The 16,617-nt window shown below is 40.4% G+C and overlaps 1 protein-coding gene across 14 annotated transcripts in view; it reads right to left on the bottom strand.

The window, feature by feature from the left end:
* The window catches only part of LOC126281501 (PH and SEC7 domain-containing protein), an 814,448-nt gene that overhangs the window by 113,952 nt on the left and 683,879 nt on the right, over positions 1–16,617 (bottom strand). For all 14 annotated transcript variants that reach the window (XR_007551283.1, XM_049980532.1, XM_049980516.1 and 11 more), the window contains 2 exons: positions 11,961–12,104; positions 4,234–4,403 (listed from right to left, as the gene is read on the bottom strand). Coding sequence is in view for 13 of the 14 variants with exons in the window: in XM_049980532.1 (XP_049836489.1) it covers positions 4,234–4,403; positions 11,961–12,104 (314 nt within the window). In the remaining variant the exon portion in view is untranslated. The remainder of the gene's footprint in view (positions 1–4,233; positions 4,404–11,960; positions 12,105–16,617) is intronic.

The following is a 16,617-nucleotide window of genomic DNA, read 5'->3' as shown; positions in this document are numbered from 1 at the left end:
AACTGACTCACACACATGTATGTAACGTTCACGCTAGTCTTAACTACTATGAGAAATATTTCACAAAACTTTACTTTTAATGACTAAATTTGCTGGACTCATGAGACAGCAAATAAAATTAGTTTAACAAGTACTGAACAATACTATTCCATCATTTTCTCTCAATCACATTCGCACTGAAAAAGGTTATCACAATGTCTTTCCTCCTCAAGGGGGATAGAAGTTTTATTATAAAGTCCTTTGTAACTCGTTAAACTCACATTTTAAGGAGGCACACGAATGGTACATCTAGGTCAGTGTTAAACAGGGCAATGATTTAAAAGATAACAGGGAAACAAAATTTTTTTAGAAATTTCAGATACATAAGAATTATTGCACCATTAATACCCAGTGACATTTACAGACTCAGAAAAACAAATGTTGTTAGTTCCTGAATCATAAGAGTACATAGTATAAAAGCAAATGTGAATAATTCCCATAAAATATACAAACATAATTTAGATCATCAAAAATTATGAAAAGCCCATGTCAGGAAATCATCATCATTAGTGTTGTGCTAAAACTCTGTTCAGAGAAAGGAATGAAACAATACAAACAATGGAATCTGCGTAACAGAGGAATTTTACCAAAATCTGCTTAACACAGGAATTTTACCAACATTTTTAATTCCATTAAAATGTATCTAAATGTGAATAAAATAGTTTTTCAAATAATTAACACTTATTTATATATCTATAAAAAATTAAATTTATATTGTAGATAATGTAGCACAATGGGGACAAGACCAACAACATAGGTCCCTCCTCAGAAAAAGCATTAAGATCTTCTTTTATATACATTATATATAAGTAATAGTCATATAACTATATAATTCACAGTTTCTATTGAAATATAATCATCTCTGTTCAATTATACACAATCATATTAATATCGTTTTCCCTGATCAATTTCTACAAAGATATTCGGAAGTAAATTCTAATACTGTACAAATACAATTAGTCACAATCATTTTAAAACACTCAGTACACATTTGCCATAAATTAGCTGCAGGAAGCATATTTATACAGAAAAAAATCACCTTCGGTAGCATTCAGTCAGAATAACCACATCATATGGAATCTCGAGCTTATACAACAAGATGAAATCCACAAGTCTCGCAATAAAACTTACGTAAGCGTTGATTCTGTTTGTAAACACTGATTACAGAAAGTCTCACAATACATCAGTCAGCTGGAGGAAATGGTATATAGTTTTCAAAATGAATTCACACTGTGTTCTTTAACCTCAGTCATTATTACTCACATATCAATTTTTTTTTTTTGTTACATTAAGAAGGAACAATAATGAGCCCTTATCACTTTACACGTATCGGTAAAAAGTACAGCACATACAGAACACAGCTGTAGAATTTCTTCAGAACAGTTCCCAATTACTGGCAAGAACTAATTCCTCCACAGGGGTAAATTCCCAATATCAGTCTCACTGTCACAGAAGGAGGAGGAATAAGTCTTTCTAAGGTTACAACAATTAAGGCTTTGATCGAATTGTCACGTGCAAATTGTCATGGGCACACTGCATAGACTTCCGCAAGAAGGAGTAAATACTACAAAGTCACAAACGTTCCATATGTGCACATAATAAAAATATTAATTCACTTGTGAGAGGTAAAAATGGAGTCAAGAGTTCATGAAGTACAGTAGAAGAAGGGGGGAAATTGTCAGCAAGATACTGTAAACACAGCCACTCCAAAATGACATCGCGGCACAGTAGCGAGCAGCCAATGTGGACAAAATCCTTTTAAAATGTATCACATCTCATTGTCCAAAGAGTCTCTGTTGTGGTTATCTACAACAGTATTTTGTGGTTATCTACAACAGTATTTCCAGAACAGTATAAGAGGTGCATTGCTTGGTGCCACTCACAGCCTCCACTGAACCATCACTTTGATAAGACACTTCAATTCCGAAGAGCATAAAGGAATTGTGTTAGCACAGAAAAGTGTATCCTCTATAGGAAAAAAGAATTCAAGCAGATTAAAGCAGAGGCAGGCACATTCGCATGCACAAGCCACACCCAGGCCCACAAATGAGTGACCAAGATTAATTTGTTGCTAACAGGTGCACATTTCACATTAATACTAGAAAAACATAATGTGATAATAGCAATTCATTTTTGTACTAAAAAGAATGTAGTTTACAGAGTAAAAAGCACCCAAACTTATCTAAATTGCCAAGGAAAGCTGACACAAACCACAGAGTTTTCTCTATTTTTAAGAGGAGTGATTTTTTTCTGGCAAATTTAGAAATATACTTGCTTTATTTAAATAAAGATTGTTGAAGGAGACCACAAATAGTGACAAAGGCTATTAAGAAAACGGATATTATTACCACGACCAGTTTTGAGTGCTGGTATAATAGCCAAAAACCCACCCTGGCAATAAAATAAAACTTCTTCAAAGTATTTGTGATTGGCTGCAGTAAATTCAGCTATCTTCAGTTAATAATATCCACAAACTTCAACAAATAATATTTGCTTTACCTTAATCTGCCTGAAGTACTAGCATTTTTAAAGAGTGTCCACTGTGTAACTGTAATAATGTTCTTACTTAAGTGATTCTCACTTTGTTGATTGCTCATTATCTGGTCTCCCCTCCCCCTCCCACCTTCTCTCCATGCCTCTTTTCTCCCTGTACATGGCTACTGATATACTGGTGTGTGTGTGTGTGTGTGTGTGTGTGTGTGTGTGCACACATTTCATTTATTTATGTTTGCAATATCCGCATACCCTCCCTTCAGTATGGAAAAAACAGAGCACAATGTATGTACGCAGTGTTACTACAGAAATACAAAGTCAGTTTAAAAAATGTAACATCTTGTAAGATACAAGCTGGACATCTGCTTAACAATTACTAAAACTATCAGCATGAGAACAATCCTAGCAGATACAGGACAAATATTTGATCTTGAGTGTTGAAAAATGTTTTCTTCTCAGGAAGGGGAGGGGAAATAAATAAATAAATACACCCACAGATTATACGTATTCCAGAATAGTAGAAGTTGCTTTGCTATCAGTGATGTGCAACAAAGTCTGAAGCTACTTCTAGCTCTTTTCGTGATTATCCAATTTCTCCTAATCAAATGTTAATGATGAGTTTTCCTTCTTTGCCTTTTCTTCACTTATTGCTATTCCTCACAGGACTACTTCTGTACAAGAAACTGCTTAAAAAGTAATCTGATACCTGACACCTGTTCCTTTGTCTGTGTGTCTTCCAGATCTACTTCGCTTCATCGTGTTTCAGTGGTTGTTAAAAAGGCTCTGTACTGCAGTACGACACTGCATCAAGTTGTATTTAATGTTTCTACTTTAAATCCATAACATACAGCATGAAAGGTCCGGAAGTGGCTGCCGTATCTTAACAAAAGCATGCACTTGCAAACATTTATGTCTTACTGTATTATATTCAAAATCTGTCACTAAAAGACAATTTTCTTCCATGTCCTAAACTGTATTTATTTCAGAATACCAAACTTAGATCTCTGTTTCACAATAACAGGTCTTAATGATGCAACTTCCTTGCACTCATTTCAGAAATATTAGTTACATACGTCAGTTATAACAACTGCATGATGTAATCTTAGCAGATATAGTTTCTAATAATGGGGGGTATATCGAAAGAGTCAGTTGAATCTCACTTGTAAATAAATGCAGTATTACACTGGGAGGGAGGGGGAGAGAGAGAGAGAGAGAGAGAGAGAGAGAGAGAGAGAGAGAGAGAGAGAGAGAGAGAGGGGGGGGGGGGGGGGGGATCACTGCTACACAAAAAAAGCATCTGTGAAACTAAAAGTTACATCAGGCGGCAGTGAAATCTTTGTAGAATTAATCAAACCAAAATCTGAACAGTATTTCAAACATAGAATACTTCCAACAGCTTCACAAGAGTGCGAATTTTTGTGCCAGCTAACCTCAGCGTTAGACAATGTGCGGCTCTACTTCTGCAACGCAGAACTGTCCAAGCGGCACATGAAATGTGCACCTGCACCTCAGAACCACATCCCGAGTGGTGTGCTGCTGCGCGCGTAGCCATAGCCAGACAGGTTGACGGTTTACAGTACACATGCTGAGAAGACCCCCATCATCCGTCAGCCTATGTCTGCACCGTCACGAGCGGCGGCTCCCGCCATCGCACCGCTCGTGGAGGAGGTACCACTGTAAATGGCTGCTCGGTAACTGTACCTGTTGGTGGCAGGAGACCTAGCAGGCGACACGACAGGAACACTCTCTTCTGCATCCACATCACCGAAGCCAGCAGCAGTTGCCGTCGCCTCTGCCAGTGTCGCTTCCAGTTCGGGGAACTGTGCCATACGAGATCGTAAAAGGTATGCGTAGGTCTTGTACCGTTTCAACTGCAATAGGGCAATGAAATAAAGCAATGAGTACACATACTAAGTGAATAAAAATTACAGATACCAATAAACTCTTCGCTTTCTGCTAATATCTCCTCTTTATCATTAAATATGGAGTTTATAATGTTGAAATAGTGCTGTGCATCCTTGCACAAAACATCTACAGGCTGGTCTCTCTCACAATGAGGTCTCAGTGACCTAAGTTTCACCACTCTACCCAATGAATGAACTAATAGTTCTGAAAGTTATGATAGTTTTTTTGTTGTTTTGCACATGTCTACTGGCAGCACTAAGAATATTGCCTCCTGAGGGTTAATAACAGGCAGCAATTCTTTTATAATTTTCTCAAGTGAATTTTCATTACAATTTACAAAAGCTAATTTTGTCACATAAAGGTTGTCACCTAAAATTGGTCATAATGTAAGCATTTTTAACAAGGACTTTTTAAGTGTTGCTCAGGAAATAGAACACAATGGCTCCTTAAACAGGCCTTAAAAATACTGAACGGTCATTTCCCAAATTCCATAGAGCAGGTAGGTTAGCCCTATATACATACCGAGCAAAGGTGGGGCACTGGTTAGCACAATGGACTCGCATTCGGGAGGATGACGGCTCAATACCGCATCCGCCCATCCCGATTTAGGGTTTCCACGACTTCCCTAAATTGCTTCAGGCAAATGCCAGGATAGTCCCTATGAAAGGGTAGGGCCAACTTCCCTCCCCATCCTTCCCTAATCCGATAAGACTGATAACCTCGCTGTTTGGTCTCTTCCTCCAAATCAACCCTTAGCCCCTATAATAGTACAGGAAGTAAGAAAAACCATTATTTCTTTAAAAAACAAAAACTCAACTAGTATCGACAACATCTCCAGCAAACTGCTAAAAGCCTGCTGCAATCAGTTGAGTGAAGTGCTAGCTCATATATTCAATGCCTCTCTGAAACAAGGTACCTTCCCTGATAGGACAATGTATGCTATTGTAAAGCCCCTCAACAAAAAGGTGATGCTCAGATGTTACAAACTATTGTTGTATCTCTCTTTTGACTACATTTTCTAAAGGCCTCAAAAAATTAATATATGCCAGGATAGTCACTCACATACCAATCTTTGCAATAATTAGTAAAAACCAGCTTCAATTTATAGAAGGTATCTCCACAACTGAAGCTATATTTTGATTTACCAATAACGTTTTGAGATGTATTGACAAGAAGAATTTGTCTGTGGGCCTTTTTGTGATCTTCTAAGGCCTGCAACTTGTCTACCATAGACTGCTTATACACACATAAAAAAAAGAGTTTTGCACCACCGCAGTTCCAGAACTCCTGAAGATAAATGATGACTATGGATTTTGTATCAAAGACACAATCCCTTTGACTGTTCAGAGATGTCACTAAACCCGCCCAAAGATGGAAACAACCGTACATGAGCAGCGCCTATTAGACAGAAGGGGTCCGACAGCCGATCAGTTCCAGTCATTCCACCAGAAAGGAGGTACATGGCTCGTGTTGTCTGTAGTTCAACCATGCCTAGACTGTCAATACCACGGTTCAATAATGTCCACATTGTTACATAGTGCCAGGAAGAGCTCTCAACAAGGAAGTGTCCAGGTGTCTCAGAGTGAACCAAAGCAATATTGTTCGGATATGGAGGAGATACAGAGAGACAGGAACTGTCAATGACATGCCTCGCTCAGGCTGCCCAAGGGTTACTACTGCAGTGGATGACCACTACCTACCGATCATGGCTAGGAGGAACCCTGACAGTAACGCCACCATGTTGAATAATGCTTTTCGTGTTATGACTCCAACTGTGTGCAATAGGCTGCATCATGCAAAACTTCACTCCCGATGTCCATGGCGAGGTCCATCTTTTCAACAACGACACCATGCAGAGCGGTACAGATGGGCCCAACACATGCTGAATGGACCCCTCAGGATTGGCATCAAGTTCTCTTCACCGATGAGTGTCGTATACGCCTTTAATCAGACTATTGTCGGAGATGCATTTGGAGGCAACCTAGTCGAGCTAAACACCTGAGGCACACTGTCCAGCGAGTGCAGCAAGGTGGGAGGTTCCCTGCTGTTTTAGGGTGGCATTATGTGGGGCCGACGTATACCATTGGTGGTCGTGGAAGGTGCCGAAATGGCTGTACGATACATGAATGCCATCCTTCAACCAATAGTGGAACCATATCGGCAGCATACAGGGTTATTACAAATGATTTCACATAACCCCACAGAAAGAAATCGCATTGGGTTAAGTTGGGAGAGCGTGGAGGCCATGACATGAATTGCTGATCATGATCTCCACCACGACCGATCCATTGGTTTTCCAATCTCCTGTTTAAGAAATGCCAAACATCATGATGGAAGTGCAGTGGAGCACCATCCTGTTGAAAGATGAAGTCAGCGCTGTCGGTCTCCAGTTTTGGCATGAGCCAATTTTCCAGTATGTCCAGATACACATGTCCTGTAACGTTTTTTTCGCAGAAGAAAAAGGAGCCATAAACTTTAAACCATGAGATTGCACAAAACACGTTAACTTTTGTTGAATTGCGAATTTGCTGCACGAATGCGTGAGGATTCTCTACCGCCCAGATTCGCACATTGTGTCTGTTCACTTCTCAATTAAGAAAAAATGTTGCTTCATCACTGAAAACAAATTTCGCACTGAACGCATCCTTTTCCATGAGCTGTTGCAACCGCGCCGAAAATTCAAAGCGTTTGACTTTGTCATTGGGTGTCAGGGCTTGTGGCAATTGTAAACGGTAAGGCTTCTGCTTTAGCCTTTTCCGTAAGATTTTCCAAACCGTTGGCTGTGGTAAGTTTAGCTCCCTGATTGCTTTATTCGTCGACTTTCGCGGGCTGCGTGTGAAACTTGCCCGCATGCGTTCAACCGTTTCTTCGCTCACTTCAGGCCCCTTACAGACGCATCCAGAAGCTTTAAACTGTGCATACCATCGCCGAATGGAGTTAGCAGTTGGTAGATCTTTGTTGAACTTCGTCCTGAAGTGTTGTTGCACTGTTATGACTAACTGATGTGAGTGCATTTCAAGCACGACATACGCTTTCTCGGCTCCTGTCGCCATTTTGTCTCACTGCGCTTTGAGCGCTCTGGCGGCAGAAACCTGAAGTGCGGCTTCAACCGAACAAAACTTTATGAGTTTTTCTACGTATCTGTAGTGTGTCGTGACCATATGTCAATGAATGGAGCTACAGTGAATTTATGAAATCACTTCAATCATTTGTAATAGCCCTGTATAGTGAGGAATTCGTCTCCATGGATGACAATTCGCGTCCACATCGTGCACACCTTGTGAATGACTTCCTTCAGGATAACATTGCTCGATCAGAGCAGCCAGCATGTTCTTCAGACGTGAACCCTTTCGAACGTGCCTGGGATAGATTTAAAAGTGCTGTTTATGGACGACATGACTCACCAACCACTCTGAGGGATCTATGCCGAATCGCCATCGAGGTGTGGACCATCTGGACCAACAGTGCATTGTGGATAGTATGCCACAATGAATACAGAAAAGCATCAACGCAAGCGGACATGCTACTGGGCATTAGAGGTACCAGGGTGTACAGCAATCTGGACCACCACCTCTCAAGTCTTGCTTTATTGTGGTACATCATGCAACGTGTCGTTTTCATGAGCAATAAAAAGGGCAAAAATGATGTTTATGTTGAACTGCATTCCAATTTTCTGTACAGGTTCTTCTCGGAACAGAAGTAACGCAAAACTTTTTTGATGTGTGTAGAAAAAGCATTCCACTGTGGATTCCAAGGAGAATTGGGTCACTGGCTCAAATCCTATCTACAGGGCAGACAGTAGAACATAGAGAAACTTCCTGGCAGATTAAAACTGTGCGCCGGACCGAGACTCGAACTTGGGTCCCAAGTTCGAGTCTCGGTCCGGCACACAGTTTTAATCTGCCAGGAAGTTTCATATCAGCACGCACTCCGCTGCAGAGTGAAAATCTCATTCTAATAAGACACAGTGTTAGACGATAACAATACACAGGCAGGAGGGGTAGAATCTGATGGAGAACAGTAAATTATGGAGTTCCACAAGGTTCTGTCCTTTCTCCACTGCTATTTCTCATATAAATCAATGACTTGTCTTTGCCCTCAAACAAAGCAAGCAACATTACAATGTTTGCAGATGACACAAATATTGTGATAGACAATAAGACATTACCTGACTGAGAATTAAATGGCAAACAATTACTTGAGGATGTTCTGAAATGGTTCTCGGTAAATTCCCTGACTATAAACCTCAGCAAAACCAATTCCATCCATATCCATTCTGGTTATAAAAGCCCACTGGAGATAAACACTGCATATGAGAGACAACAGATACAAATAGTAGACTGTTTGAAATTCTTAAACATACATATACACTACTGGCCAAAAAAATTGATACCAAGAAGAAATGAAGATGATAAACGGGTATTCATTGGACAAATATATTAAACTAGAACCGACATGTGATTACATTTTCACGCAATTTGGGTGCATAGATCTTGAGAAATCAGTACCCAGAACAACCACCTCTGGCCGTAATAACGGCCTTGATACGCCTGGGCATTGAGTCAAACAGAGCTTGGATGGCGTGTACAGGTACAGCTGCCCATGCAGCTTGAACACAATACCACAATTCATCAAGAGTAGTGGCTGGTGTATTGTGACGAGCCAGTTGCTCGGCCACCATTGGCCAGACATTTTCAATTGGCGAGAGGTCTGGAGAATGTGCTGGCCAGGGCAGCAGTTGAACATTTTCTGTATCCAGAAAGGCCCACACAGGACCTGCAACATGTGGTTGTGCATTATCCTGCTGAAATGTAGGATTTCACAGGGATCGAATGAAGGGTAGAGCCACAGGTCATAACACATCTGTTCAAAGTGCCGTCAATGCAAACAAGAGGTGACCGAGACGTGTAGCCAATGGCACCTCACACCATCATGCTGGGTGATACGCCAGTATGGCAATGACGAATACACACCTCCAATGTGCGTTCACCGAGATGTCGTCAAACACTGATGCAACCATCATGATACTGTAAACAGAACCTGGATACATCTGAAAAAATGACATTTTGCCATTCGTGCACCCAGGTTCGTCGTTGAGTACACCATCACAGGTGCTCCTGTCTGTGATGCAGCATCAAGGGTAACCACAACCATGGTCTCCGAGCTGATAGTCCATGCTGCTGCAAACGTCATCGAACTGTTCGTGCAGATGGTTGTCGTCTTGCAAACGTCCCCATCTGTTGACTCAGGGATCGAGACGTGGCTGCACGATCCGTTACAGCCATGCAGATAAGATGTGTGTGATCTCAGCTGCTAGTGATACGAGGCTGTTGGGACATAGCACGGCGTTCTGTATTACCCTCCTGAACCCACCGATTCCATATTCTGCTAACAGTCATTGGATCTTGACCAATACGAGCAGCAATGGCGTGATACGATAAACTGCACTCGCGATAGGCTACAATCCGACCTTTATCAAAGTCGGAAACGTGATGGTACGCATTTCTCCTCCTTACACAACAATATTTCACCAGGCAATGCCGGTCAATTGCTGTTTGTGTATGAGAAATCGGTTGGAAACTTTCCTCATGTCAGCATGTTGTAGGTGTTGCCACCGGTGCCAACCTTGTGCGATTGCTTTGAAAAGCTTATCGTTTACATATCACAGCACCTTCTTCCTGACTGTTACATTTCGCGTCTGTAGCAAGTCATCTTCGTGGTGTAGCAATTTTAATGGCCAGTAGTGTAGATAACAGGTTTAGCTGGGAACACCACATCCAACAAACACTGAAAAGGTTTAGTCTTGACATTTGCCGTCTGCATAATCGCCAAAACTGAAGACATCAATGTCTCAAAATTTGCTACTTCCACTCACTTCTGTGTTATGGAATAATCTTCTGGGGCTATTCATTACTTTCATAAAAGGTCTTTACAAGCCAGAAAAAAATTGTGCGAATATTGTGTTAAGTCCTTCCAAGAACCTCGTATCGCAACCTTTTTAAGCAAATGTGAATGCTAACCACTACTTCACAATATCTCTTTTCGATCATGACATTCACGCTTCACAGTTCCACTCAATATGAAATGAATGACACATGCCATCATCATAACACAAGAAGGAAATATGACACACATTGTGACCTAAAAAATTTGCAAAAAGGTTTAAATACATACGCACGAACGTCTTCAATGCACTTCCAAGTAATATGAAGTGTCTACGAGGTAATTATGTACTATTTAAAAGTACTTTTAATAATTTCCGGGTATGCAGCCGGATCCCGTCGACATTCTGCATTCGTGGCAGAATGTCGACGGGATCCGGCTGCATACCCGGAAATTATTAGAAGAACAAATACGCCGGGAAAATTTCAGAAGTCATATTTAAAAGTAATCCAAAGGAGTTCTTGCTTGAAAAAAGTTTCTGTTCTCTAGAAGGATTCTATAGCAGAGATAGCCAAGATTACTTTCCACATATTATCGTGTATTCCCGATTCAATATAACTTGCTTCTTTAATTAGATTAATTGGTGATCTTTAAGTCAAGAAGATGGTCACTTTTACTCTGTAAAAATTGTTTAGATAAGATCTGAAAATTGTATCTTAAACTCTGTTTGGGAGTGTAATTATAACTTACTAATTGTGTTACTTTATTAGTATTTTCAGTTTGTATACTTAACCTTTGTTTGTTATCCTGATGGTAACAAATGTAATACAGAATTAAATGTTTTGACTCATTCCACATTAATGCATTACCATGCAAAAATGGATCTATGGAATTAATAAATTAATAAATCAAAAGGGAATTGATTTTGAAGTAAATGTTAAAAGGAAACAGTAATTCCTAGTACATACGAGATGTTCCATCTCTAAAAATAATAAAATAATAACAATAATAAGAAATTAATGAGAGAGGGGGTTACCATCACCACACAAATCAGCAAACCTGGTACGAGCAACTGGCATCATACAATGTATATCTGTGGGTCTACACACCAGTCTTGTATCTTGTTAAAAGCTGGAATGACCCATGACCTTATTCTCAATTGCACTTGACACTATTTTGCTGCAGTGACCTACAATGAACTACAAGTAAAATTACAGTCAGCTCTTTCATAACTCATACAGAACACAACACATATTCCATTAGATCCAGTGGCCTTCCCTATATCACACGATTTCATTCCCGAACATTCCCTCTGCAACCAGCACTTTCAAATTGTTACTGAATGAAGGTATTTCAGCTTCAAAAAGTCAACTTCTGCTTGTCAATATGTCAGCTTCCAGTTTGCAGGTACTACTTCTACCTTCATTTTAGAAACCCTTTCTCTTTGAAACAATTAATGTGTATCATAAATGTAAGAAACAGTGAATCCTATCAGCGAAGTGTAAGTGACAAATATACAAACCTATACATAAAAGAAGGCCCATCTGCAACTACTGGGAAGGAGAAAGGCTGCAGCACACAGTGATCTAAACCAGAATGTAATGATGTAAGTTATAACTTGTATGAACACACAGTCTCACCTCGTGATGCAGGTACGCATCCTTCTCCCGGTAATTGTGCAGCACAAGGCCCCGAGCTGAGCGGTCTGGGGGATTTCGCCGGTGCTCTTCCAGCTGTGACTCCAGACGTTGCACACGCTCTTCGTGGTCACGTAGTTGTTCTCGCTGCACACACAGAGATAAACAGAAGTTTATAGTTGTTCCCACAGAAAATTATCAGAGACATAAGAAGCAATAATTACTGACACAGGGAACAGAGTTAGCAATTCACAACACTTTAAATTATGCAAAGCTCATAGTGGAGAACTGCCAAGAGAGTAGAGATGAAGAGGCTTGCAGGGAACACAGCTGCAACAAACCAGTTTTCGGACTGGAGAATCACCACCATACAACTGGTTAATAAGCCATCCAATACTGTGCAAAATGCTTTTCAGAAGCCACAAAATAGTATACCTAGGGATGGGTTTCGCATGACTGACGTTTCCAGAATTTATTATGGCTGGCATGGAGGTGGTCATTATGTTCAAAATAACTCATCATGTTTGAGCTCAGAATATATTATGAGACAATACAACAGATAGAAGACTATGCTATTGGACAGCAGTATTGTGTATCACTTCTGGTACCCTATTCCTTCAAGGGTACTAAAGCATTTTATGACTGAAACAAGGGCCATCTCAGCTGCTAATTCTCTACAGGAAATAATAAAGACAGCTCACTGATTTCGAACACGGACTAGTCATTGGATATCGTACGAGTAATTAATCCATCAGCAGCATTTCAAACTTTCCAAAGCAGCCCACGTTGACTGTAAGTGACGAGTTCATGAAGTGGAAACGTGACGTAACAATCACAGCTAAACCAAGACCAGGCAGGCCTCCTGTAACGATGTACAGGCCCATCGAACATTGTGGAGGATGGTTGCAGAACATCACTTGATATCACTGGAAGGAATCACTTGAGTTACAAAGTGCTAATAGCAGTTCAGTTTGCGTAATGACTGTGCACAGGGAGTTAAAAAGAATGGGATACAATGTTTGAGTAGCTCCTTGTACGACATATATTTCTTCTCAATGCTAACCAATTGTCGAAGTGTAGAGAGTGACAAGCACTGGACAGCGGATAAATGGAAACAAGTGATCTGGAGTGATCAATCATACTGTACTCTGTGGCAATCCAATGGAATCTGTTTGGGTTTGGTGAATGTATGGAGGACATTACTTCAACATTGGCACTACATATGATGGCAAGTAAAGAGGAGGTAGTGTTATTGTATGGGGTGTTTTTTATGTTCAGGGTATGGTCCCCTTATTGTGCTTAAGAAAATGCTACATGCAGAAGGATACGAACACATTTTACACATTGTATACTGTGAACAGTATAGGAACAGTTTGGAGACAATGATCATTTGTATCAGTATGACAATGCCACCTGTCATATAACAGCATCTGTAAGGCAATGTTCCAATGACAATAAGACTCCTGAAATGACTGACCTACACAGAGTCCTGATCTAAATTAGAAGACTATGCTTCAGACCCCAGCATCCAACATCACTACCTTCTTAGCTTGGTTCATGAGGAAGAATGAGCTGCCATTTCTCCACAGACATTCAGACACCTCACTGAAAATGTTCCCAGCAGTGTTCAAGCTGTCAGAGACAAGTGGACAAGCCCTTCATTTATGTTCACTAATAGGTATCCAGATACTTTGATCACACAGTGCAGGATTCCTTCGAATAAAGATGATGTAATTCTTGGGAAACCTTAATGGGTCAATTCAGAGGAACTGTATTTGAAGAAGACTGTCCAACCATTGTGCTGTCACCATAAGGGTAATGACAATGAGATTAGGAAGATTAGGGCATTTACAAGACATACAGACAATCACTTTTCCCTTGTTCAAATGGTGAATTAAATAGGACACAAAATTGATAATTTTGGTGCAAATTACCCAAGACCATCCACTTTACAGTGATTTTCACAGTATTTATGTCACTGCAGATTTCTGATTTTCAGAAGTTACCTTTAATTTCAGTTCCTGTGCCATCTACGAGTATCTTGACACTAACTTTGCTGCCACTGGCAGCCTTTGCAAAGGAACAGAACTGCCCTTTTGACAGGCAAATGAGTTTCATTCAGCATCTCTCCAGCTATAGTCCACCATTTTGTAATACACTTTTTGTGCCAGTGCTAGCTGCAATACCTCCCTTCTCCATGAGGACACCTGCCACTTCTCTCTTCTAGGAATCCGGCTCTCTTACCTTCCCTACTACCGAGCAACTCATGATGTACTGTTCTCCCACCTTCACAGGTCTAGAGTCACTATCCCACCAGCTGTATGCTTGCCAGCTTTGTATCTGAACATACTGAGCTTCACATTGCACACGCACATGTCCAGTCTCTGCTTCTGCCAGCTCATCTCAACAAATCATGTCATATATTTCAAGACACAACCCCCCCCCCCCCCCCCCACCATGTAATACTTCTGTTGGAGGCCTGGCTCAAACCAAGTGTTCCCACAAATTTGGTAAATCTAGACAGCTGCAACCTTTCTAAGACATGACAGAGTAACAAATGAGGAGGGGGTGTATATATGCTCTGCTTTTTCACCATCCATTTTTTCACACATCGAACAATAATGAAGATAAACAGATGGAATGCATGTTGATAGAGACCAAATTCCTTAACAGAAAGTGCCCGATATGTGACCTCTACAAACTCCCTAACAAAGGCGGGTTTGCCCGCTTCAAAAGTGCTCTTTTGAGTCTTGAACCAATATAAAAGCATATAATTATTTAAAAAAAGCATATAATAATAGATTACAATATAAAATTTCAATGGAATAGTGCATCTAGTGTGAAATTTAAGTTTATGCTTCCTCCTTCAAACTTATCACTAGTTCAGCTTGCTTCTACCTTCATGCGAACAGTAGTCGCACTCTCATAGGTACACACTAAACTCTCACTAATCTGACCATCAGTAGATCAGCCTCTCAGCAATTTGGTCTACATCCAGCCTCTAGTTGCTCAAGCAAAAATGACCAATAGAATAATGAATGTTGTTAGTTAATTACAAGGTAAACAATCAAATAATGGAAAATTCTGTATGGAATAATGGCAATATTATGAAAAGGATAGTTGCTACTCACTATATATGTTGAGTCACAGATAGCACAACAAGAAGACTGTCAAACAAAGCTTTCGGCCAAACAGGCCTTCTTCAGAACCGACAACACAACCCGCAAGCGCAAATCACACACGCAAGACCACAGTCTCTGGCTGCCACGGCCAGACTAAGAGCAGCAGCACATGGTGGGAGAAGCAAAATGGGTGGTGAGAGTGAGGAGGAGGCTGCAGCAGGGAGGGGAGGGATAGCAGGAGAGAGATGGTGGATAATAAAGTTCTGTTTGCGGGCGAGAGGTGCTCATATAGTACCAGGTGCAGAAAGTTGGTTAAAACCTAAAATTTGTAGCAATGAGTTTGCTGGGGCAAATTAAAAACCTATGTGTATACTGAAAGAACAGGCTAATCAGAACTGGAGGTGGTGCATCCATCGCTGTAGACTAGAGGCTCAATTCCACTGAGGTAGAAATTGAAACCACATGTGAAATTTCGACAAGACTTGGTATCAAAGGTGGGCTTAAATTTATAATCGGGTCAGATCAACCATGATTCGCCACCAGACATAGCTGAAAACTTCAGTTGAAACCTCAGTTTACTATTTCACATTTTTCCTGAACATACTGTCATCATATCAGTAGATCTAGATAGTTACAGTTTTGTAACTGAGGTTATGACAAGACACCATGCGAGACAAAGTACATGATTCATAAGTAAACTGCTTAAATAGATAATTCAGGAGCTGACCCACTATGGGTATGTATTTGGTCTAAAGACAACAAATATACTGAACTTCTTTGAGATAGTCAATATTAAAACTTGTGCCAATGACCATAAAGCAGCTGTAACAACAGTGTTTGCCAAAATACAAAGGGCAAATAGAATAAGTAGAAAGACTTACATATTCAGTTAAGGGGCAGTAATGTTATTTATCAAGGAGGAAAGTGTCTAACAAAGCGAGTTCTGGGGAAAAGAAAATTTAGGGAGACTGCATTGGCTGTATAATGGAGTGGAACAGAAAGGATTTTGCTCTGATGGGAGTGGGTGTTTCTGCCATGAACATTACAGTAAGACAAGAGCATTACAATCGAGGAGAGAGATGACGGACAGTGTTCATGGATAAGACAGTAGAGAAGATGGGTGTGGAAGTGGAAATGGAAATCTCTGCACTTGTTTGCACACAGGATTGCTGTGCATATGATGGTTGAATGTGATCAAATAGTCGAAAATTACAAATATAAGTAACACAGGCTTTCATAAACAGATACAGGCCAGGCACCATGAACGTTCCTGACAAATGAAGTGTTAATTGTATGTACAAGCTTCTTTCTCAGTTCAAGAAGGAAGTGCTTTTTATATTTTTGTAGGACACTGTTATGTGCGCAGTCCAATTTAGATTTTCGTCTATTATTACTCCTGGACTGTTTACTCAAAGACAGAATCTGATATTTGTCTCATTTGTGGTTAAAAGTGAAAGGGATTGCCGGTATTTCAGACATATGAGCATAGAATGACCAACCAGTAATCCTTGGTTTGGGAGGGTTAAGCTTTAACCCTG

This window comes from Schistocerca gregaria, chromosome 1 (genome assembly GCF_023897955.1).
Source record: "Schistocerca gregaria isolate iqSchGreg1 chromosome 1, iqSchGreg1.2, whole genome shotgun sequence".
Lineage (NCBI taxonomy): Eukaryota > Metazoa > Arthropoda > Insecta > Orthoptera > Acrididae > Schistocerca > Schistocerca gregaria.
The sequence above is the reverse complement of the archived record's forward strand: the minus strand, read 5'-3'. Positions and strand labels throughout refer to the sequence as shown.